This window comes from Strigops habroptila, chromosome Z, assembly GCF_004027225.2.
Source record: "Strigops habroptila isolate Jane chromosome Z, bStrHab1.2.pri, whole genome shotgun sequence".
Classification (NCBI taxonomy): Eukaryota; Metazoa; Chordata; class Aves; order Psittaciformes; family Psittacidae; genus Strigops; species Strigops habroptila.
The window spans coordinates 3,468,307-3,492,688 of NC_044302.2; the positions used below are offsets into that span (position 1 = coordinate 3,468,307).

Genomic DNA, 24,382 nt, shown 5'->3' on the forward strand with positions numbered 1-24,382 from the left:
CCCAGACACTCATGTTGGATGGTGTTCCATCACTTAGGATCTACACGCTGTTATCCGGCCCCCCTGCAGTGTTCCTGCAAACATCCTTTGGAGGCTGGTTTGCCCCTTCCGCTTAGCTGAGCTATCGAGGCATTTTATAAACGCCTGTTCCTACCCACCCTTGTGCAGGCAGCGTTATAAATAGCTTCACTGATTTCTTTTCCCTCCAAAATCAGGCCCTCCATCTCCTTTAATCACTTTTTTTTTTCTCTGCCACTCTCTGAATTCCCTCTAATTTTTCGACATCTGCTCGGAGAGGAGTGCCATTTCTGACAGGCTCCTATAAATGGAAAATAGGGCTAGTAATGTGCCTGTTGTTGCATCGTGCAGCACAAGCCGCGGATACGGAGCCGAGTGTGTGCGCGCCTGTGTGCTGTCACCTCTTTGAGCCTGGGCAAGACGCCTGGTCCCTGCTCACAGCCTACCTGTCAACTGTTTTCAAGTGCTGACAAGTTGTCTTTGCACTAATAAGGGCTTTATGTACATGAATTGCCTGCTTTGGAGCAGCTGAGGGAGCAGAGACAACCTATTCTCACAGCTATTGAAAGTGGCGGCAGGGCTGTGGTGATGCTGTTGCAGGTCCTGCAGGTTCTCTATGACAGATGCAACCAAAAACTGGGTTTAAATGCTTTTTATACCCACCCTGGGTCCAGCACTCACTCTGCTCAACACCCGTTCAGGGCTGGAGGAGTGGACAATCATGTTATAGCCCCATTCCACAGCAGGTATCTCAGTTCAGCTGATCCAGGAGGACCAGGGATGCTCAGTACAGCAAAATGCTGGGAGATGAAGCATGAACTGCTCCTGGTTTTGACATAAATGTGGTCAGAAGGAAGCACCCTGGTGTCAAGGAGGTGCCACCTGAGGCTTAAAATTAAGATGTTGACTCTCCAAGGTTGTTAAAACCTTGGCTGGCATTTTCCGCAGGAGCTTCTCAGTGGTCTGGATGTCGGCTCCCAAAGATCCCCCATCCATTTATCCCTCCGCCATCTCCTTGGACTGAAAACTGCTCAGGGAAGGGACTGTTTCTCCCATACAGCACATTTATAGAGTGGGCTGCTGGTCCCTGCTGGCCTGATACAAAGGATTAATAACGTCTGAGAGTGTCTGGACCAAACTCAGCAGGCAAGATTAAACGGTTCCTCCCTAAACTGCTCCCCAAAGGTGCAACTGGAGCAGTTATCTGTCACTTCTTGGCAGGGAAGGAGGCTGGAAGTACTGAAAAGCAGCTTGTGCCACTTCCAAGGGTCCTGGGGGCACACAAAGGTGTCTGCAGAGTGGGAGGTTATGCTGGAAAAGCATACGTGTAGCCGCCACCCAGGCCATGCTCCCATCTCCAGCATTCATCACCTTCCCTTTCTTTCAGCAAAATGGGCCAAAATCACATTCCCTGGGTCAAAATCGCCATCCCTAGGGGATGAATGGATTTGCATCTCTGGAAAACTCACTCCAGAGACTTCTGGACCAGTTCATCTCTGTGGACTCCAAGACCAGCCCAGGAAGAGCAGCAACCTGGGGCTTTGGTGCAGAAAGAGTCAAAAATCAATCACATCAATTAAGCCATCTCCAATCTAAAACATACTCGATACCCACAAAGCGGATGTAACGCTGAGCACTGCACAGAGTCACAGCAGGCTTAATTGTTTGTAATGCTCTCTAAGATGCTTGAAGGAGACGCGCCGTCGGAGTGAAAAGCAGAATTATGGTGATCTATACGTTGCATAATAAAAGACACAAGTATTCCCAAATAAATGCAAGTAATCCAGTTAGTGCTCGCATGACTTTGTCACATTCTAAATTTAACAGCTGTCTCCTCTATACATGCCTGCTGCTCATAGCCTGTGCTAAATCTTAATTCCCCAGTTAACTGCTTGAGTTTATTTCATTGTAAAGTGGAAACCCCCACAACACATAGATGGGGCTCAATCTAGTCACTCTTCTCCTGCCATAAATCTTTGCTGGACTGAAACGCCATTCTGGAAACCACAAAACAAGACTGGATCTTTCCCTATGGATTCACCACAGCTGGAGGTGGAGGCTGGGGATGCTCAGAGGTGGGAGGAATTAAACAGATCCTCTTGCATCTCTCCTTAGTTACCTCCTGTGGTGTCCTCCATCCGGTGATGAGCCCACTGGACAAATGGTGTTATTTGCAAGAGCACAGTGCCTCTCTCCTCTTATCTGAGCTGCTGAAAGGTGATGAAAAGTTGCACATCTCGAAGTCTGGGTTCCTTCTGCCACTGCTGGATGAGCAGGGGACAAGGAGAGACACATCCTGGGGTGTGGAGACGGCTGAAGCTCTCTGAGCATCAGCACACCCAAGTGCAGAGGGCCTTTTAAGGACAGTTACAACCTCTACATCATGTTTTAGTGCACATCACCATCCAAACTGATCTGGGGGAGGGTGTCTTATGAAGGATGGGGCTGGGAAGAGCCACAGCGGTGATGTCGAGGGGTGGTTTATAGATCTCAAGGCCCAAGGGTCTGGTTTTGGTTGGGGCACAGAGTGCATGTTGGATCTGGCTTGGAATATTTTACTTACGAATTTTTTTGCCAAGCTGACTTCTGGGAGGATGACCAGGCAAGTGGTCCAACTGGCAAGAAGAGCTGGCAGGAGGCAGGGAAAAAGCACAACCAGATTTAAAGAAATCTTGCAGATCTCTTGTGATTTGTCCAGAACTGACAAGGGAAGGGATAATACCTGCAAGTGGCTCATAATGCCAACTTTGTCAGCTCCAGCTAATCTACAAGAAGCTGGAATAACCTGATTTGCAAGGAAGAACTTGGCTTTTTAGGAATGCCAACAGCGACTCTGGCCTGGCTTTGCATGAATGAGGAGCTGGCGCAAGGGCTTCTGCTGCAAATCCAATGCTTGGGGCCAGTTTAGCCAAAAAGGGGCGAACTCGCAGCAAAATCCATGGCACCTGATAGTTTCAGGAAAAACAGGAATCAAAATTAAAACCAGGCAAGGCTTGAGTGGTGTTACGGTTAATGGACTGCTTTGGCAGGCGAACAAGGGGGACAAACTGCTTACCAATTAGGCTGGAAATTAGAGCAAGTTTATGGAATGCCAGAAACATTCCTGGACAGAAATGGGTCTGTCTGGGAGTTGTAAATGTGACACCTGTAACTGCAGGGATGGTACCTGGTGTCACAGGAAACCTGTTACGTTTCTGAGTCCATCTCCTCTCTCCAGCTTTGTTGGAGTGCAGTGATGGGTGAGCTGGAAGCACATGAAGTACTTGCCTTCCTTATTCCTTTCTTTCTTGCATTCCTGTATGGAAAACACGCTCTTTCTCAATAAAATGTAAGTATCAGACTCTGAGCAAAAGTATGTTTGAGGCCAAAAGAAGCTATGTCCTGAACTTGCGAGGAAATCTACATTACTTGTGGTTTAAATGTGAAAAAGCATCATTTGGGCAAGATTTCTGGAAAAGAAGGTCTTTTTTCCAAAATTCACATGGCAGCTCTTGCTGGGGGATTTATGTTCTCTTGCAAGCAGGCTCCTTGTCTCAATGATGCCACTGAGAACTCAAAGCTAAGCTGAGGGATCCCCTCGGTGGGATTTAGGCTTGACAGGGAAGTGGGAAAGTGCTGCTTTACTGTCAGGATCCTGCTGCAGGGATGGAGATCTCCAGCCCTCCTCCATCCCATGCCAAGAGCTGATGGAAACCTCCCCTGAGCTCTCCAGATAGTCCCAACTCCTCAACAGGAGCGCACAGGAGATCACAACAAGCACTAAACCCTTTGCTCAGTACTGTGCTGATTTCAGCAGGACTATTAGGTCTTAATCTTTTCTATATTGCCTCTACACCTACAAATCAACCCTCCCACAAGGGAGCTCAAAAAAACCCAAGCCCCTGGTATCTACAAAGGAATTCACTGACTTCTCCCATTTGTTTTCCATTTCTTAGCTCAGATGGAGGGGCAGGAGGGAGGGACAGGCTGATCTAACAGTCTAGACCTTAGAAATGAAGGAAGAAAGCTGAGATCAAAAGAAAATTATCAAAACTATTATTAAATCCTTCTTTCGTGCAGCTTTTTACACTCTTCCTACTATATAAGAGAAAACCCTGCAGTCCATATTTTCATGGCAAACCTGCAAACCAGCCATGTGCTGTCTCCATTGAAGGCTTCACTTCAGCAGATAAGCACTGCTGGCTTGTAGGCACTCATGAGTGGTGAGGATGGAGTTAACCAGCCAGTGAGCTCATCCTGGGACGTAATGAACAGCCTCAAGTTTTCCTAAGGGGCCAGGCTGGCTCCATGCGATTCACTTTGTCTCTCAGGTCAATATGTAATCAGGCAGCTTTTTGTTTTGTATTTTTTAAATGCATCTTTATCTTCCTATAGGAGAAATGTTTTCTGCCTCCATTACAGAGGTTCATGTATTTTTCAAACAGCAAAACTCAATTAAAACATACCCTATCATCTGGAAGAAAATACTTCAGGAAGAATTCAGAAAGAGCATTTGCAGGGCGTTTAAGACCTGGTGCTTTGGTCTTCCCTCCAAGTCCTGCTTTGTTTTGCAGCAGTGGCTGCTCAGGGGCGCACAGGGAAGTGTTGGGATGCACTTTGGGATGGCCAGATGAGGTGAGGAACAGAAGTTTTTCAGTAGAACCACCCCATGTGCAAAATCCAGGCTTCCATGAGCATGAGCCCCTCAACTGTGTTGACTCAGCAGGGGTTATTTCATGCTCCCACTGATCACACAGATCAGAACGCAGCAGAGAGCAGGATCGAGCTCTAATTGCATCAAGCTGAGATGCACCAAGAAACAAGAAGCAAAAGTCCCCAAGTGATCAATACTGGTAAACAAACCCCAGACCTGAAGGCAGAACGGGAGCTCTCCTGATGCATCCCTCTCCCAAGGCTATCTGATCACTCCACATCCCGCAGCAAAGGAGAGGCGTTTCCAGCTCCAAACCCTGCTGGCATAGGATCAATAGCTGCAACCAGCACCAGGGAGGGACCAGAGGCTCTGCCTGCTCAGGGCAGTATCTCAAACCCTGCCTGCAATGAAAGGAGGCTTGGCTGGTCTTCATGCTCTCCTAGATGGGACAAATTGGGACTGAATTATTAATAATAGCTGCTGCAGACTGTCTGGCTTCTACCTCTGCGGGAGCATCTCTGATTTAGGGTAGAGCTGCAGCACCCGTCCTGCATCCTTTGCCCCCGGCATGGCCTTTGGCTCTGCAGCCTTCATTGGGCACAGCATCCTGCACCCCAGCACCTTTCTGCCCGCAAAAGACCGGCGCAATAACCTGACTGCAAGGGCTGGGTTTGGCGCGACCCAGGGCCGGTTTCTGTCTAGACATTTCCCTCAGCGAGTGGGGAGATGGCAGCAATTAACAACCTGTTTGTTATTTTCCCTATCTGGCACTTATTGCCCTGATAAAACCCACTCCTAATACCAGCTTGACTCTTTTCACAGCTCTCCTGGCTTGGTTGTTATTGCACTAGGCTTGCCTTGAGTGATTTGTGAAGGCAGTAATACAGTGCCGGTACTCAGGGGGTGGAATATTAGACACACCAATTAGCTATCTGTGCATAAATTCCCATTTACCTGCTTATTGCAGGCATATCTGCCTTGCTCGCTTCCTCTGTCTGCTTTTCCCTCCACACATCCCACCCCCCCCCCCCCCGCTAGAATTCTTAATCAAGGGAAAAAAGCAGCTAATGTGACCTCTGACATGACGTAATGCAGCCAAAAAAGTCTGCTCTGGCTCTTTGCAGCCAGACAGAAAGAGGGTGCTGTGCATAGCAAAGAGAAAGCCTGGCTTCCCCGCACTCGCAGCCAGGCTTCCCAGCTCTGGATGGAGATTTTGGGATAGGAGGATAGACCACACCGCTCTGTGTGCCAGTGGGGAGGAACGAGGACTGGGAGGAAGAGTGGGAAACCTCCCGTTAAAGAGACAGAGAGAGGGAAGGGTTGGGAATGGCTGGAGGGCAGAGGGAATGGTTATTGCAGGCTCTGGAATATTGTTCTGAAAGTCACATTTCAGAAGAAAAGTTTGAATTAAAAAAGAAAAAATAAAGTCAAACCTTCCAATTCTGGAAAAAACCCTAAAAAACCTCAATCCATTTGTCTGCTATTGCCCAAGAAAGCAAAATACAGAGACACTATTGTGGTCAAAAGCCCAAATCTGGGTTTTCCTGTGGTTTTGCACTGCAAAATTAATGGGAAACGATTCCCAAGCCAGTTGGGAAACCTTGAGGAGAGCAGGTGCCCACGGCCCAGCCGGGACGAGGCAGGCATGAGGTCTCCAAAATTCATGGAAACAGGGATGGAGCCAGTTTCCATTTAGCTTGTTGCTCCAGGCACCTGTGCCAGATTCTTCTCTACCTTTATATTTTCTGAGCTTACAAATGTCGAGCAAATTCACCAAGGCATCATTTGCTGTTTTGCATTGAAATATCATGGGTTTAATCTGAATAAGGTAAAAAAAAAAAATATCCCAGGCTGCATCCTTCTGTCTTGTGCCTCGCCTTTAAGCAGGCAAAATGAGTTTTGATGAGGAACTGAATCATGACTTTGCATGTAACAGTACAAAGTCATGGTGACATGGGGGACAAGGATGGGCCACAATCAAATGTCACGTCCCCAAAATCCTGGGAGAAACACAGCCCAAAGCACAGACAAAGCAAGCTGCATCGTGGCTGTCTTGGCTGCTCCCATCCCCGTGCATTCCCTGGGACCCTGAGCTGGGTCCTTCCTGGTGGAGAAGGATGAGAGCAGCCTCAGGAGCATAATGCCATGATCCTCCCCAGCTTGCCTTATTGCCATCATCCCACATTGGTCATGGGGGTGCTCAGATTTGTTTATTATATCCCTGTTGTTGCTAAACACAAAATGCCAGCTTTGGCACAAGAAAATCAAACTTCATCGACTTCAAAGGGCTGAGCCAGGTGGAGCTGGTACCCAAAGGCACATCTGCCACTGTTTCAGGATGCTGCCAGCATCTCTCTGTGGCCACAGGATGTGCAGAATAAGCAGAGCCTGGCAGACACACACATTTCCTTCCTGATGGGTTTCCTTCCCTATAATTTCTTGCCCACCAGCAAGGGCAAAGCTTTTTTTGCACCAGGGACGATACACAAGCTGCCCTGAGAGGTTATTTACAGCTCACAAGAAAATTAACATCTGGAGAGGGAGTCTCATCTCCTGCCATCTGTCACTTGTAATGGAGCTAGGGAGGATGCAGGTGAGTGATGTGGCCTGGCAGTACCTGCCCATCCTGCTGCTTCAGTGACTGTCAGCCCAGACCATCATGCAGGAGATGGGCTTTGCTGTGGAAAAGGACAGCTTTGATGCCACTGTCTCTGCTTGACCAACCAACGGAGACAGGCTTGGCCTCACTCAAGACCTGGTGCTTTGCTGGCTCAAACATGGCAGTGATGGGCAGCAGTGGGGCAGGGAGCTGCCCCTTGGACAGAGCTCCTTCTCCCAGATTGGACATGGAGGCACCAAGAGCAAACTCCAGCTCTGGGGGTAGAGTTTCCCCCTTTTCTTTTAAACTGGGAGCATTGTTATCTTCTGGAAAGTGATGGATGGTGATGCAAAACCTGCAGGAACCTGCTTAGAGCAGGGTTCGGGAAGAGCTATCTTCAAGGAAGGGAAAGGAATGACCAGGGGGGATGCTGCCTGCTCTCCAGCTGTCGTGTTTTGGATGGGGCAGGTTTCCATGATTTTACTGGATAATTGTCGTGTACATAATGGAAAATGTACCTAAAGGGAATGGGAAAAGTTAACGTCTCTGTTTTCATCTCCTGATCTTGCAGAGCGCCAGCAGACAGCCCTCCCCGCACACATCCCAAAGGCACAACCACGCCACAAATGCTCCTCTAACCCTGTGCAAAAAATAGCGCATTACAAACGAGCCTGCCACTTCCAGGCAGGAGGCAAAACAGGTTGGAAGAAACCACTGACAACCCTTGGAAAAGGAAAAAGGGAAAGGAGAAAAAGCACAAGAAAAAACAAGCGGAGGCACAAAATCTCCGAGGAACCTGGGCAGGGATGTATCATCCTCACACTGCAGATCTATACCCTCTGTATTCAATGCAAAAACAGATCAGCAGAAAAGCCCTACATCAATGCTGCATTCGTGTGGAGATTTTCAGATGCACAACAGGCCAAGTTAGAGCTCCCCAAGCAGCCATAACTCAGCCTGCTTGGACATGTGTAGCACTGAGTTTGGCTGTAAATGCTGCTGACTGTAATGACTTCAGGCTGGATCCTGCATTCTGGTTGCATCACTCTGTCTCCAGGCAAGGCTGGCTCTGAAGGTGGCACTGCCAAAACCCTTATGAACCCATCTCTGCTTGTTAGGTCAGGGAAACACCAGAGGTTTGGTGGGAAGCTTGATGGTGGTGGGTCTGGATAGGCGGCTTGGTGTAACATTACCCATCCTCATGGATTTATTGAGGAGAGGAGGGTATAGACATGATCGGAACATGATCACCCCAGTCCAGCTACAAACCTGGAGCATCCTTTGTGGGATGGGTGAAGGCTGTTAGAAAAGGTCTGGCTCAGTGTGGACACCGGGTACCTCCTCCTGCCATGACCCTCCCCAGGCTGCAGGTTGAAAGGTGGAGGATTTGGTGGATCATCAGCATCCCAACGCTGGCCTCCATCACTAGAAGGGTCCCAAAACCAGCCCATTCCTCCTCATTTTTCACACTGACTTCCTCGCTTGGCTGATGCCATGCATGGGATGAAGAGTGGGTTGGAAACCTCAGTGCCAAAGGCGCAAAATGAAGCACAGAGAAACTCAACCAGGTCATTGGGCAAAGGGAGCAAAGGGAGCCTCTCGTCTGCCCTCTGGAAAGCCCTCAAATCTCTTTGTAGAGCCATCGGCATTGCCTGACTCTTTGGGAATCATTAGGGACTTTTCTCTATGGCCAAAAGAAAAGTGCTCAGTGTAAGAGAATCTGGGGAGTTCAAATGAAAAACTCCAGGTGAGGGAGGCAATGACAGGCGAGCAAAGCAGATCTGTTGATTTAATTTCAGATTCATTTTGATGCCTAAGAAAGAAGGAGGCAAAACAAATTCTGAAGCAAAACACAACAGAACTGCAAGGAAAAGTCTTTTTTCCCTTTCCTAACCCTTCGCCCTGTCCGAGTTTTGGCTGAAACACTCTGGAAGTTTCCAAGTTTTGGTCACCTCAAGCGAAACAGACATTTGGCAAACGAACTTTCCAGGCAATGTTTTTTCTGCTGCTGGAGCCACAAAGGCCCAAAAGAAGCAGAGTAACGTTGAGCTCATCGTCCTCCTTTCCCCTGGTGATGGGCTGATGGAGAGGAATGATCCATGATATACCTCTGGCCAGGCACTGTTTGAAACAGCCAACACCCAACAGCAAAACCCATCCCAGTTGGGAGCAAACTGCAAAAAACAACCCACATCCAGACTCAATGACAAACTCATTTAACTGAACTTAGAATTGTAGTTCCAGCACAGTCTGGACTCTGGCAAAGACATGGAGCTGAAATGGCCTCAGGAGCACTGATGGATGCTCTCCAAGGTGTCAGAGGAGAGGTGGCTGGTATCCAGCCTTGCCCTCTGGGACCTTGCTACCTCCAGCCCTGTGGGGGTGATGTGACAACAGTCTAAGGGATGTGTTAAAATGGTCTAGTCCTCTGAATGATGGAAAACGAACCACTAGGGCCCTAAAAGATGCTTGGAAAGCAAATACATCCATGCCTTGTTCCACACAGATAGGACGAGGCTGATTCCCTGCCTGGAGTGAGATGCTGGTGATGGGCACCACTTCATGCACCTCTTGCCACATTCAGCCTTACCAGGATGGACCTAGTGATAATGGGGAAGCTCTTCTCTGCTGTAAGGTGCAACCAGCCCCCAAAGTGGCTGGTTGGAGACAGCCATGTGCGGGACGCAGCAGCATCATCTCCATCCAAGGGCACCACATCCAGCTACCCACCAAGAACCCTCTGGAATGATGAGAAAATTCTAACCCAGAGCAAAAATGCTCCCCATGGAAAGCATGCTGCAGACAGCACCCCCTTAACCCCATTTCTTTACACCATCCTGGAAGGTGGGGTCCCCTGAGCGGGGTCCCCTGAGTGGGGACAAGGACCCTGCTTGGCTGTGCCCCAGACCCAGGGTACCACCACCCCCTGGTGCAGCCAACTGAGCAGAGCTGGGTTGGATGTAGACCTACACAGCAATTTCAGCTGCAAACAGTACCCGCCAAATCAGCCCTAATAAAAGCAACATCAGATGCTAAAATGCTGCAGAAATATGTTCCGTGCCAGGCTGCTGTCACCACTCTCTGGAGCTCTGGTCCCCATGGGGAATGATGGAGGGGACAAGAGTGTTCGGTGATATTTGTTGTCGTGCTGAGCACTGCGTGGGGCTGACCTGGTCCTGTGGCACACATCACCTAGTCCCCTGCACCCAGTGGGTGCAGGCAGGAGGGAGAGGGGCTGAGGGTGCCCTGAGCAGCCAGGCGGAGGTGGGCAGACCCCTCTGCAGTGTGAGAGCCGGCCGTAGCCCTGATGGATGTGGTGGGGGGGGGAAAGAAATATATATCATCCCGTTGCCACAGCAACGAGCAGCTCCTGCCTGCCTCAAACTTCAGAGCCCACCCAAAAGAGCCTCTTTCCTCATCCCTCATCTCCACTGCCTGCATGGTCTTCTCCTCCCTGTCACCTGGGGGGTTTTGAGCATCAGGAGCCCAAAAGCCAGCCAGCACCCCGCAAATATCCCACTTCTCAAGATGGGAGGCCATGCACAAGCTGCTGGGTCTGCAGTCGGGTTTGCCCGCTCAGCCCCATTGCTTGCCTGCACCCAGTTTGATCCGCAGCTGTGGGTGCTGCTCATCCCAGCGCACCCCAAGCACGCTGTGGTATCCCCTGGATGGGATGCTGCTGCTGGGGACCTGCTGGGGCAGGGGGTGAGCTTGCTGGTCCCCAAATGCTGACGTGCCCCGAGGCCAGCAGACGGTGCTGGGTTTGCAGGTCTGTGCTGCCTCCAAGGCAAAGCCTGTGAAAATTTCCACTTAAGCAGCCAGCAGCACAACAGGGGAAGGGACCCGGCGCCCAGCTCTGCCAGGAGAGAATCTGGGCTTTCAATTATTTATGCTTCACCTCTGTGCTATGCTGATGAGAGACAGAGGAGACAGAGACACAGCCACATAACGAAGAGAAGACTGCAGCCTGTTTCCCCGGAGAGGCCATTTATCTGACTCAGGTTTGCTGGAGGGCTACCAGCCCCTGCGCCAGTCCTGCCCCTTGCCTCTCCCCTTGGAAAAGTGCCTCATCCCTGGCCTTTGTCTCTGCCATCACTTTCCTGGGGGGTTCGTCCCCAGGACCAAAGGGTTGGGAAGAACTGCCACCTGCCATTGCTGTTTGAAGCTCCCCAGGGATCTTGCTGTGTTGGATAGGGACAGGCTGTGGCTGTCTGACAGTATGGAGGCTGTGGGACAGCCCTCATGACCATGTTGTCCAGCTTTGAGCTCACAAATCTATTTCTTCTCCATAAGGCAATCCAACCCTGAGGAACTGCTGCTCAGGGATCAGGGTGGCACCACTGAGCCATCAATGCTTACAAGGATGCTTCATGTCAGGGTGCCCACTGACCCAACCTTGCTTGGGTTCACCATCTCCAGCAGGTTTTGCTTTGGGGATGGATATCAGACGCCCTTAATTGAACAGAATGAGTTTAGCAAAGCTATAGGGCCTGGTCTCATGCTCCCTTCTGCTACCAAAGTCCATGAACAGGAGCTGGTGCTGCTGGTAAAGAGTCCACCCATCTCCCACGTGGGCTGCTGCTGATGCCGAATCAGGAAAACCAACAGTCCCCAAATAACATGCCATTTCCCTGGAGGGTGACACACAGGGATGGGGTGGATTCAGGCCATGGTTGCATCAAGCAGGCAGGAAAGGGCTGCTGCCCACCGTTGAAAAGGGGTGGCAGAGGTAAGCTAAGATTGAATAGAAGGCCTCACCGGATGCGGGGCTGAGCACCAGACACAGCCACGTTGCTGCTGCGATGGGTTTTCAGGGTGTCCAGCACCCTAAAGTATTGGGAACTTCCTTAGTCACAACTTTAAAGGGATAATCAGTCAGATCCATGGGTTAAATCCCCCTGGGATTTTCAAGGGGAAATTTGCTTAGCAGGTTCTATGGTCAAATCCTTTAATTTCCTGGATTAGGAAGACAGGGCAGCTTGTTATTTGTCCTGCATGGAGGAGGCAACAGAAACCTCACTGCTTGAGGCTTTTCAAACTGAAAAGCACCAAGGGATCAAGCCCCACCATGGCAGTGCTGGTGTTCCCTCCCAGCATCCCAATCTCTGGCTGCGGCAGGAAGCGATGCTTATGAACATCAGCCAGGAAAATACTCAGTATTTTCGCTCCATTCTGCATTTTCATCTCAGTTTTACTCCTGATATTGCTTTTGCCTCTCTCCAGGGAGGAAGGGGCTTCAGGGGGAACAGGAGCATGGGGGTGTTGGGGCTGTTGCTGTAGTGAAGCAGGAGGGTGGTTTGAGGGGAGCAGCACAGCCGTCAGGAACACATGCCAGGAAACCCAAAACGGAAAGCTAGAAGAGGGGAAAAGCACGCAGGCCTCCACTGCTAGGTAGCATAACTGTAGGGTAGGGGCCCCAAACCTTCCCCTCATCTCTCCTCTTCAATCAAAGCTCCAGGATGCAGCATTGATAGGGTGCAGCATGCGAGCATGCAGGGACATGGCACAACAGCTCCCACCGACGAGGCCAGGGGGTTTAAGGTGGTGGGACACAGCAGCAAGGGGGTGGGATGCTACAGTCAGCATCCTCCGCATCTAGTCCTTGGGCCTGCCGGGTTTGGGTGTACCCCCACCAGTCTCCTTGCACCCTGCGGAGGGTGAGGATGAGGATGGAGGAGAGCGATGGGGCTGCGAGCCAGGCAGCTGCGCAGGCTGTGGGAGGATCTCTCCCTTCCCTCCCGAAGATCGCTGAGAAAAGCAACGCTGCAGCTTCTGCTCATTGAAAAGCAGCAGAAAGGAAAATCAGGGGCTGGATTTTTTGTTGCTACTGTTGGCTTTTCCTTCCCCCCACCCCCCATCTGATGAAGAGCTGCTTCACCCAAAAGTGGGCAGCAGTGTGAAGAAGAGGCTTCACCATCCTCTTCTTCGGCTCATTCCCTCTTCCCTGTGTTGCGCAGGCAGTCAGGGTGGGCAGGAGGTTGTTGTGTTAGTGGTGGGGATCTAACACTGCTCAGGGGGCTGAAATCATTCTGCACCACCTCCCAAGAAGGGCTGATTCTGCAGCAGGACGGCAGTGCCGGCTGCTCAGCCCATGTGCTAAGCTGGTAAAAGGCTTGGCTCAGAAACCAAGCAGATGATCTGGGCTGCGATGGGCTGCTATGTGATGCTGGAGAGAAGGAGGAAGAGGAGGAGGAGGAGGCAGCAGCCGCCCCTTTGGCCCCCACTCTGCCCCTCACCTCCTACCCAGCTCTCCAGGGCAGCCCCTTCCAATGGAAGCAGCGCCTGCCAGGAGTGAATCACCCTCTCGTCCCTCCTGCCGTGCTGCTGGATGGTGCCATCCCTACCTGTTTCCATCTGCTCCCACTGACAAAGCGACCGCGCTCCGGCACCGGCACAGCTCTCCTATCCCAGCTGTGCCACCGTCGCTTCCTCCCGCACCCCAAGACCCTTCTCCTGCTTCATTCTACGGCAAAACCATCCCCTCCAGCTGCACTTTGCTGCAGGCCTGCTGCAACACAAGATGTGTCTGCCAAGACTGTGTGGATTTCAGAGATCTTCCCCGATGAGCACAGGGAGCAGATCCAGCTGGGACCACAGTGAATCTAACAGGCTGTGAATCTCCGCCCTGCCCACGCTATTTAGTCAGGACCTAGCAATGTTGGAAATAAAGTCACACACCTGGGTCATGGAGCCAGGGTGGTTTAGCTCATATTTGGCTCATCAGAGAGGAAAGGCAGTGGGAGCTGCCAAGTTGGGAGTCATGGTCGAAGGATGGGAGAGCAATGAAAGGAGAAGGGCTAGTGAAACCACACTAAGCTGCTCTCTTAGAAGCTAAAAAAGACCCTGCTGAGGTTTTTCCAGTTGGATTATTTTGTAAAGCATCATTCCTATGAAAGGCACTTAATTTTCCAGCCTGTTCATATCCATGAACGGATGTGTCCCTCTAGCCCTGCATCGCAGCGCAGGCAGCAGGGTGGCAGTCGGGGCCATGCAGGGCTGGCCTTGCATGAGCGTGCCACCTAGTCCTGACTTTTGACATGGCCACAAAAAAGCTTAATGCTGTAAATCCTGTCTGAGCAGGAAGCTGTTACATTGGCATTGCAGGAGGACTTAAACAGTCACAGTGCAGACAGCAGTTCCCGCAAGAGCTGATCATGTAAGGATGTGATGCTCTGGGATGCCATCCGCTGTTCCTCGTGTCCTGAACTAGAGGTGGAAATTGTGCTTGCAATGAGTCAGATGTGCCTGTGTCATCCCAGCTGACAGCGGCACTGGGATGGGAAGAATAACATCTGATCCTAATCTCCGCTGCCACCATATCGCCTGACCCCTGTCACACATGGGAGCTTGTGCACAGGCACAGGAGGAAGGTAGGAAGGTAGCAGAGGGAAGGAAAGCCAGTGTGCTGTGCCACAGTTCAGCTCTATGTCAATGGTAAAGCCTGTTGGAGGCTGCCGGCCCTGGGCTTTGCTCCTCTCTGCATCGCACAGGGGATGGTTTCGGGGAGAGAGAGCACAAAGGAAAAAGAAAATGCTGCCATAAAGAGAATTACCTCCTGCCCCAGCTAATCTCAGCCCTTGAGTCACCTCCATCCATCCCATCTGTGTTTTCCTATGATTGCACCCCTCAAGGAAAGGATGGAGAGACTGGGAAAGGATGGAGGGTTCAAGCTCTCCCTGCATGAGAGCCAGAGGGTACGGGGTGATACCATCAGTGACCCCACTGGTCCCCAACTAATGACTCCTGCAGAGCCCCAAGCTCCAGCTGGCTTGCATGGCCTCAGTGGGGAAGGAGGGAGCGCTCCTCTGAGGGAACATAAGTAGAGGAACCGGCTCCAGAGGTGCCCAAAGAAGGGCTGGACAAGGTAGCGGGAGGCCCTGACACACATGGTCTTATCCCTAAAGCATTCATTCAGCCCCATCCCCACAGCCAGTTCCGCTGTGACCCACTTTGGCTTCAGTCCGCTGCTGGCTTGTCCCTGCCATCCTGAGGAAGGGCACACAAAACCCTTTGGGGCCACAGTGTTCCCCCTAACCCACATCCCTCCTCCTCCTTCCCGCCTCCATCCACAGCGAAAGCCCCGCTGGCAGCAAGAGGCAGGGATTAGGGTGAGGCTAATGTGGGAGCCCGGCAGCCACCTCCCCCAAGCATCAGAAAAGCCAGCAGAAACTTTAAATCAAATGCAGCTAAGTACAATTGCAAAGCTGCAGGCACACGCCTGAGAGAGCATTAAGCAGCATTATCATGGCTCGGTGTACTGCCGGTAGTGACATTACCGCAACTTAAAATGTTTGGGATCAGAACTGCAGAATCTATTCTTTTCTGTGGGTTTTGCCTGGGCTGCTTTTCCATTTGTCTGAAGAAAATATCTGTTTGGCTCAAACAACCTTCCACACTTTGCTGTTCAGCTCTCCGGGGCTTTTCTTGCCTCCCTGTTCCCCATTATACTTCAAACGCAGACGAATGCTTTGCCCTCAGTGCAGCATCCTAAAGGAGCATCCATGCTGAGTACAAACATTTTCCCCTACCTGCCCTCACTGCCAGGTTGTCTTTAGTCACTTCCTTTTCCTTTTTTTCTCCAGTTTCCCATTCTGAAGTTGAATGACACTGTACTAATCTGTAGCCTGACTCCTCCTGAGACTATTGAGCTTAATTATATTTTCTCATCATTGGTGAATGGCTCAGCTATAATTACGCCTGGAAGTGTGTTACTTAGGACTAACCTGAAAGCAGCATCCCCTCCGGGGTGCTAGGTCATTGGCTGCTCTGAGGTGCTGTTATTTAAGATGCTGAACAACAGGGCCCCATGAAGCTTGTGCTGAGTGCTTGCCAAATTCCACTCGTGTTTGGGACTCACAGCCCTAGCACTGCTGATGGCCCTGCCTCTCATAAGCAGTGCAGCCACTAATTACAAAACCTTGAACTGTGGTAGTAGAAGGGAACCCTGGAGAGAATTAGAGTCTGTCTGCCTTGCATTGAAACTACCATCATCTGCTGCTGAGAGCTGGAGTTGGTCCTGAGCTCTCCCCTATGCCCCACGTGCATCTATCCTCCATGGCTGGTGGCTGTGCTGAAAGACAAGGGGTGAGCTTTCTGTCCCGCCTCTCTTGCCTGGATATTGTATTTTAGTTGGCCGTGGCACACCAGTGCCTATGGAAAACTTGCCTTAGGTATCAATGTTGGCATTAAGGAGATGGGAGCCAGTGTCTCCAGTGCATCCTTCATCCTTCCAGGGTACCAGCAGAAAGAGTGATGGCTCTTGGCTGATATGAGAGGGGAATTAAGCACCCCACAGCACAAAAAGGACACTTTGAACCCTCATTTTAGATAGGCTGAAAAGGGTTTTCCCCCTTGGCTCCCTCGGAAAACCCACAGTTGATCTCAATGCTAGTTTTTCAGACCCGATTCACAGCCCTTCTTGCCCATTGACTTTATATGAACTACATCACAGCAAACGGGAGATGTAAGAGGAAAGAAAAGTGTTCTTTCATTTCAGTTGCATCAAAGAAAATTTAGAAGAATCATCTACTGAACCTAAAAACTATTCCCTAAATGAGCTTATTTTCCTGTGTCACAGATCACATTGTACACTGTTCAGACTAAAACAACTTTAAGAATCCAATTTACTTTACACAGTGTACTGGAGACTTATCCAGTACACTGTGTTTTTAGCCTACTTTCCTCAGGAAATGGGGCTTACTTATGTGATTGTGCTGTTTATATATCTATATGCCATCACTCCCACACTAATAACTTTTGAACGTGTTGGCCAATTCCAACCAAATCTGACAGAGCGGTAGAGTTTTCAAAAATACTGAAATCTTACAAATTTAATGAAATACGTGGGTGGGCACATATTTTCCCCCACCAAGGGAAAGGCTGCACAGTGAACCCAGCCTTATTATTAGACAGAAAAGAATACACACACATGCACGCACATACGCAACCACACACCAGTGCTGTTACGAAATCCCGAGGTGTTGGTAAGCCAGAACTCATGTTGGTATTAGACAGGGAATATTGTACCTCTAAGCCCCAAAGCCACCGAAACAAGCATCAGGACTCCTCCACCAATGAACCCACTGCCTACGATGTGCATTCCTTTCCATTTGGATGGTGAAACTTGGCGTGGGCACTGCAGGGGAGTGTTTTTTCATTTAGAAGCTTGAAAGTTAATCGGACTGATGATATGGAAGCCTTTCTATCTGGATCTAGGTTTGTAAAAGCTTGCTCTCTTCTGGTTCTGCATGCCAAGAGACTGTCTCTGCAAAAGCCCTCACAAGAGGAAAGAGTTTGAGCTGAAGGATCACAGGTTTCACACTGGCATGTTGTGGTCCTTGGGCCTCTCCTGAATGCATCCAAATTGCAAGCCCAAGACACCATCCAAGACCTTGGGGCTAAGCCTATTCACCCACCTAATCCCACCTGCCCCATGACTCCAGTAAAGCCTAACTCTTGAGATCCTGCCTGGCTGTAGCTGAACAGTTTGGCTCTCTGTTGATAGGATTTGGGGCCCCAGCATAAAACACAGTAGCCAAAGTTCCCAGGACGGATGTCATCCATGGTTGGTAACCCAGCACTAATGCACAGTACACATCACGTTGAAGTCTGTCTGTGTACCAGATCAATAAAGGGTTTTTCAACACACTAGCAGCCTTCATGCACCGGAGGCAATGGCTGTGCCATAAAAAGAGCCAAGCCCTGGGTTCCCAGTGCTTGCTTTCTTCCATGTGTGTCTAGTCAAGGACAGACTAGTTAAGACTGAGCACATGCAGTGGAGGGAGCGGGGCTGCAGGATGGAGATGTCAGGTTGCTGGTGGGACTGGGGTAGTTTCTGACAGTATCATCGAAGCCGTGTGCTCCCATTCATTCACTTCTCTGCATCTTCACTGACAACTGAAAGGTCGTCTGTGTGATCCCCAAATCCCGCAGCTCTTCTCCTCCTCCATGCACATGTGTGATGACAGGATGCATCCTCCCTCCCAGCACTGCTGCTGCTGTCCAGCAGAGCTCAGGACCATGTTATCCCAGCTGGTAGAGGGGAGGAAAGTATTCATGCCCTGGCATCCCTATCTGATTTGATATTTTTCATTCTCTCTCATAATTAGGTAGTGGAACATCATATGCCAAGATCTCATTAAGCTTTTCCAACATGGGGAGGGGTCATATCTCTTCCAACTCCCACTCTTCTGGCTTTCCAGGACCATTACCGACTGGGGACAGAGGATGCTCAGGTTCTTAGACCTGGCATTCCACAGCAGACTAGAGCTCCACATTTCCAGGGTTTCAGGAATGCCTTTGTACTGAGGCATTCACATCCCCAGATGACAGGGAAAGATCTGGGCTTTCCGCTGCTCTGCAGTCTGTTTCCTACCTGGCAATCTAGTGGGATTTCTTTTCTTTTCCAAAGCTTTGACAACAATTTGGTACAACGTCAGCTCAAAAACATCATCAAGCCCAAATATGCTCCCAAAGCAGGCCTGGGAGTCTCATTTATATTGCAGATAGGTCATCGGTAGGCATACTGATAAAGATTTCAAGTGTGACTCTGCATACGAATGATTCAGACCCAACAACTAATCCAGCACAGGAGACTGAAGAGGTACCTGGGTTTTTCCCCTAACGCCAGCCCTTTATTCCCAGCCTGGCTGCTATATGTAGCACTTGCTCATAAAATAGAAAGGAATGACCACGCTCTAATAGACCATCTCCAAAGAGCCCTGAATTTGACAGAGCAGCCTTTTCTCCGCCGCTCACCTCTTGTTAGGAGCTTGCTGCAAGTCAGGAAGTGCCAGGGGCGTTTTGGGAGCCACTTAGAAGGTGCTTGAGGTGTCCCTGCTTTGAGCTGGGAGTTGGACCCTCTTTCAACCTAAATCAGACATGACTCCTTTCCCCTGATCCCTCCTGCTCACTTTCAGACATACCGGGTCCCTGCCCTGAACTGTTGAGCAGTTCCATGATGGCTACAGCCAGCCTGGGGAGGAAGGGGCTTCTTGAGGCCTGTAGGGGTTATTTGGGCACCCAGATCTTCTTCTTTCTAGCAGAGCCTCAGGCAGGGCAAAATCTCCCCAGGCATCAGCTGCAGCCAGTGGTTTGACTGCTTTTTCACTCAAAACCTCTTTTGGGAATAGAAATAGCTGGGAATCCTCCCAGCACAGGCCAACCTTGGGATGGTTCCTCTTGGCTATAAGTCAGAGAGATGATACTTGCAAAGAGCATCTCAGGAACATTTCTGGTAAAGGTATCATCCTGCTTATTAAAGACATTAGAGGAAGATGGAATAAATAACCCAGTAGCTCCTAAGTGACAGCTATCAGCTTGCGAGCCCCACATTGTCACCCACAAGTGCATAGGTTGCACCATTCTGAGTGACCCTGCATGGTCTTGCTGGCTGAGTTGGGAAGACTGTGCATCCACAGCACACTTGGAATTAGTAGGAGGACAAATCAGCTTGGATCCACCCCATTAGGACCACCACCCATGAGACCTGGACAAGCCCAGCAGCCTGGTTTTCCAGGACGCTGCCTGCTCATACTTTATGGTCCAGCCAGCACTGCAACGCTTGCCTGCCTCCTGCAGCTTCCCTAAAACATCCCACTACTGCAAAAAGTCTATTCCCACTTCTCCCATGAAACCACAGTCACTGGAGCTTGACCCTTGCTCAGATACCACATTGGGATGGGGACCACCTTACCTGGATGCCGCGATCTCCGCTTTCTGCTTGGCGATGGTGGCCGCCCGCTCAGCTGCCTCGACGGCCCGATCCACCTTCTCACGGATCTTGCTGGCCCGCAGCGGGATGAGGTTCTTCCTCTTGCCACTGACCAGGATGTTCTGCTTGTACTTGCCCTCCTCCTTGGTGCCGTCAGGGAAGGTCATGCAGCCGTAGCCATGGCGCTTGTTGTTGGCCCATTCTCCCTCGTACTTCAGCCCATCCGAGCGCTGGCTCACCCCGAAGCCCGATCTCTTGTCGTTCTTCCACTCGCCAACGTAGATCTCAGTGGTGGTGGCATCGATGTCGTCTTCGATGACGGAGAGCTCGGCTTCGCCCTCACCCAGGCTGATGGTGGAGTTGATGTCACTGGCGGTGGAGCTGACCGTGCTCATTCCGGCTTCGCTCCGGAAAGAGCTCTGCTTGCTCCGCTGGCTGGCCAAGGAGCTCTTGGACTCGGACTTACGGAGCTTGAGCCCGCTCAGCAGCGACCGCCGGAAGATGCCCTTCTTCTTGCTCTTGAGGATCTCAGCATCACTATGGGCCATGAGGACGAAGCCACCCCGGGAGACAGCAGGGCTGCCAGCCACCGCCGGCGAGGAGTCGGGGTGCAGCGCCGTACCATTGGTGTGCTCGCTGCGCAGGGAGTTGATGGACGTCCTCAGGGGTGACCTGATAACCGCAGCCATGCCGTAGGGAACGCTCTGCCGGACGCCGTAACCCTGGCGCATCCCTCCGACCCACTGGCCCTGGTATGTCCCTGGGAAAAGGAGACAAAAGCAAACAGGGGCTTGATGGCATGGCATGCTGTTGAGCACTAACGGCATCAAACTGCTCTGCAAGCCCTTGGTTAGTGGGATCAGCAAAGTGCAGCTCTGGATCCCAGTCCCATCTCCGTGACAAGGATTGTAATGTCACATTGTGGGAGGGAAAACTAACATCTTGGTTGGATTGCAGGCTTGCACTCCAGCTGCAGCACGGAAATATTAGAAACAAGCCAAGGCATCACCAAGCAGGGAGCAATGCTTCGAGGAATTGACCCTAATTTGAAAGGGAAGGGACTGGGCAAATGGGGTAGGGGAATCATTATCCGGAAGCAGACTCTAACCCTGCCCATGCTGCCAGCAGTGATCAAAGCAGGTGGTACATTACAATGCATTTATTTATATACATAGTGCCTTTCATCTGACACGTAGCAGAAGGGAGCTGCTCTATAGAACTAAAGGCTTCATGGGGAGAGATCCATTTGGTTATTCTCTTTGGAAATGTGCCCCTGTTTGAACTCCTACATTTGTGTGGGCACTGACTGGAGCTGCTTAACTAGTCATTAATGGGATGAAACACACATGAGAACTCACTTCAACACTGCGAATGGAGGCATAAAAAACCCACCCAGCCCAGGAAGTGCAATGGGAGTGTAACGCCTGCCCCATGCACCGAAATGTCCAGTGGTAATCTTCGCTGAGGTTTGTAATACCTTCCCCTCCTGGAGCTCAGTGATTGGCACACTTTCACATTCCATCCCAGCTGGTTGAACTGTGTGGCTTGTTTTTATTCTTAGGATGGCTTAATCTTTTCTCGACTAGCTCAAGATGCAGTGCTGGGAGGTGTCCCTACCCACGGCAGGGGGGTTGGAACTAGATGATCTTAAGGTCCTTTCCAACCCGAACCAGTCTGTGATCCTATGATTCACTGCCTGCCTAAGTCCTTGTGGGGCAGATGGATGATGAGCCTGGGGATGGCTCCTTGCCCTGGCACTGCTGCTGCTGGGATGCTGTGGCCAGTCCTAGCCCTGGGCTGCCCTCCTGCTTCCCAATTCCGGCCAGCAACGCCGGGACAGGCACACGCAGCACCTCACAGCATCGGGCCCCCCCTTTGTGCCAGCCCTGCTCCTGCACACCAAAGGAGTAAAACAGACATGCTGAAATAGTGAACCCTGTGTGAATCCAACCAAAACAGCCCAGACGAAACCAGCCTGGATGACTACCATCAGCTCAACCCGATAAAGGCTTTCCATCCCCTCTCTGCACAAGATGCTCTTTGCCCTTAGCGATCAGGCTGTGATTTGTAGGCATGAGCAACCCGTTGGTTCCACCCCAGCCAGCTCTTTTGGCTGCAAAAATATTGTTCCCCAAGATACAGCCACTTTGCTGCAGTGTTTCCCTCTCAACACTTTCCAAAGGCCCAGCAGAAAGGATGATTAAAACAGGCTGTGCTGCCCATGCCCACCCCCAGCCCAGATGAACCAGCTGCAGGGAGTGATCCCAACCCTATGGCTACGCATCCTTTTGCTCTGCTTCATTTTTCCTCCTGATCCCACCTCCAGGACCCTCTTAGGGTTTCTATTGCCCAGTCCCTGGGGCTCAGTGGTAGCTCTGGAGATGGGTACAGGCTGGAGCAGCTCACCCTGAGCACAGAAAACCAGCACCCAGGCACGTTTTGGGGTGCATCATCTGTCTTACTGAGTAGCTGCCAGCACCTTGCACAAATCTCCTGGAGCTCAGGCATCTTTCCCGATGCTCTGATGCAAGCAATGCCCCCAGGTTGCTATGTTTTCTGGGTGACAGCCTTGTGCACCCCAAAACAATGCCAGCCCCAAGCTGGGAGGCCTCACAAAGACTGCCTTGGAGAAGAGACATGAGGAGGCAGGGCCAGGTGGGCAGGATTTACCGAGGGTTTATAGGATTAGAACTGGTGAGGGAGGCAGAGCACAGGGATTAAGGAAGGCACCGGCAGGGCAGAGTGAGGAGGTGGTGGCAGTGCTGCCAGGGTGAAGGATGGAGGAAAACTGGCAATGTGGCTGGCAAACAGCTCAGAGAGACATCAGACATGTCCTGTGGTTGAGTTTGAGCAGTGAGCCTGGCTTGCCCTGCTGCAGTCCACTTTGGGGTCTCCAAGAAGAACCGATGCTGTGCCTTCACAGCTCTCCCCGTGCCCAGCAGCACCCTGGCATGGTCTCTCTGGCAGGGGAGAGACCACTGAGCTCTCCATCCACCCCCTGCAGACCTGGCACCATGTCACTCCCCTTCTTGGCTCCTTCCCAGAGCATCTGTGGGGCAGCAGATGGATGAGAGCACCAGCTCCATGCACCCCTGCAAAGGGAGCCCCAAAGATGGCTGTGATATCCTCACACCATGCTCAGTCTCCTGTTTCCCCTAGAGACGGATTCAGTGGGTTTCAGGGAAAGATGCCAGTGTGGGCAAGAGGACAGGGAGGAAAGGTCCTGTACGAGATCTGTCAGAGCCTGCCCTGCCCATGCCCTGGACTCCCTTTCCCTTGGCTGCTCCTTTGACCTCTCTGTCCCCAGCAAATCTGTGGCTGATAAAAACCCCAATGGATTAAATAAAAGCACCGTAAAGCAGACACAGCCCTTTGCCGAAAACAGAGGCAGCAGCAAAGAGCAGAACAAAGCGCTGTCGGAGCAAGCGTGACAGCGCATCTCAGCTGGAGAGAGGCAGCAAATTGGTCACAGCAGGTTACAGCTGCAGCGTATCTCCAGCAAGGCAGAAATGCCCTGGAAGCTGTCATCCTTGCATGGCCTTAAAACCTGCTCTTAGAATTGCACAGGTGCCCTGAGCAACCTCTGCATCTCCTTGGTAAGGATGATTTTAGTAAGCAGAAGATGCAAATGCTTGAAGAGCCACCCCATCCATCCAGTCCATCCTGCTTCTTCCCTCCCAGCATCAGGGAGCAACTCCCGTTAGAAAGAAAAACCCAAACGCCAAGTGTGCTTTCATAGGTGACATTGCTTTCCTGATTGCTTCCCTGCTGGAGGCAGCACCATGGGCTGCCACTGGGAATTGCCTAGGAGGGCACAGTCACTTCTCTGATGGTCACCAAGAGATGTGGCCACCTTCATAGCCGCCAGCAGATCAAAGAGCTTCCTTCCATTTCATTCATCTTTTCTTACCCAAACAGCACTCTTTCCTTCATCTGACTTCATTATATTTTAAACCCCTAAATATCCCATGATCCGGCCATGAATACTGGAAAGTCTCAGAGCCATCCAATCTGCATTTCTAAGCTCTGCCACCTCCCTCCCCTTGCACTGCTCAGCTTAACCTCTGCCCCCTAACATTTGCAGATATATGCACAAAGCTTAATCTCGCAAGGAGCTGGGAGACTCTTTCTCCCTGCAGAGGAGACAGGGGTTTATGATTTTCCACTTTACGTGCCAGGATAGAACAGCTATAGCTGTTTCATTGCTTGGGAGCTGAAAACGGAGCATGCAAAGGGAAGCCCGTGCAGTGAGGACCATAGGATGGGGCTAGGTGTAGCGAGATGGGCACATCTGATGCAAAAGGTCCCCAGACTGATCTGCTGAGGTGCTGAACAGAGGTCCTCAAGGACTTCAGTGCAGATGTAGCCTCCCAGGGTCTGGGCAGGAAAGCAGATGCCCTCTTTTAACTGTGTGCAAGAG

The 24,382-nt window shown here is 51.0% G+C and overlaps 1 protein-coding gene across 1 annotated transcript in view; it reads right to left on the reverse strand.

Moving 5' to 3' along the window:
- LOC115600882 (junctophilin-3) overlaps nucleotides 1-24,382 on the reverse strand; it is a 57,666-nt gene that overhangs the window by 20,257 nt on the left and 13,027 nt on the right. The window contains exon 2 of the mRNA XM_030470310.1: nucleotides 19,945-20,722. Coding sequence (XP_030326170.1) covers nucleotides 19,945-20,722 — 778 coding nt within the window. The remainder of the gene's footprint in view (nucleotides 1-19,944; nucleotides 20,723-24,382) is intronic.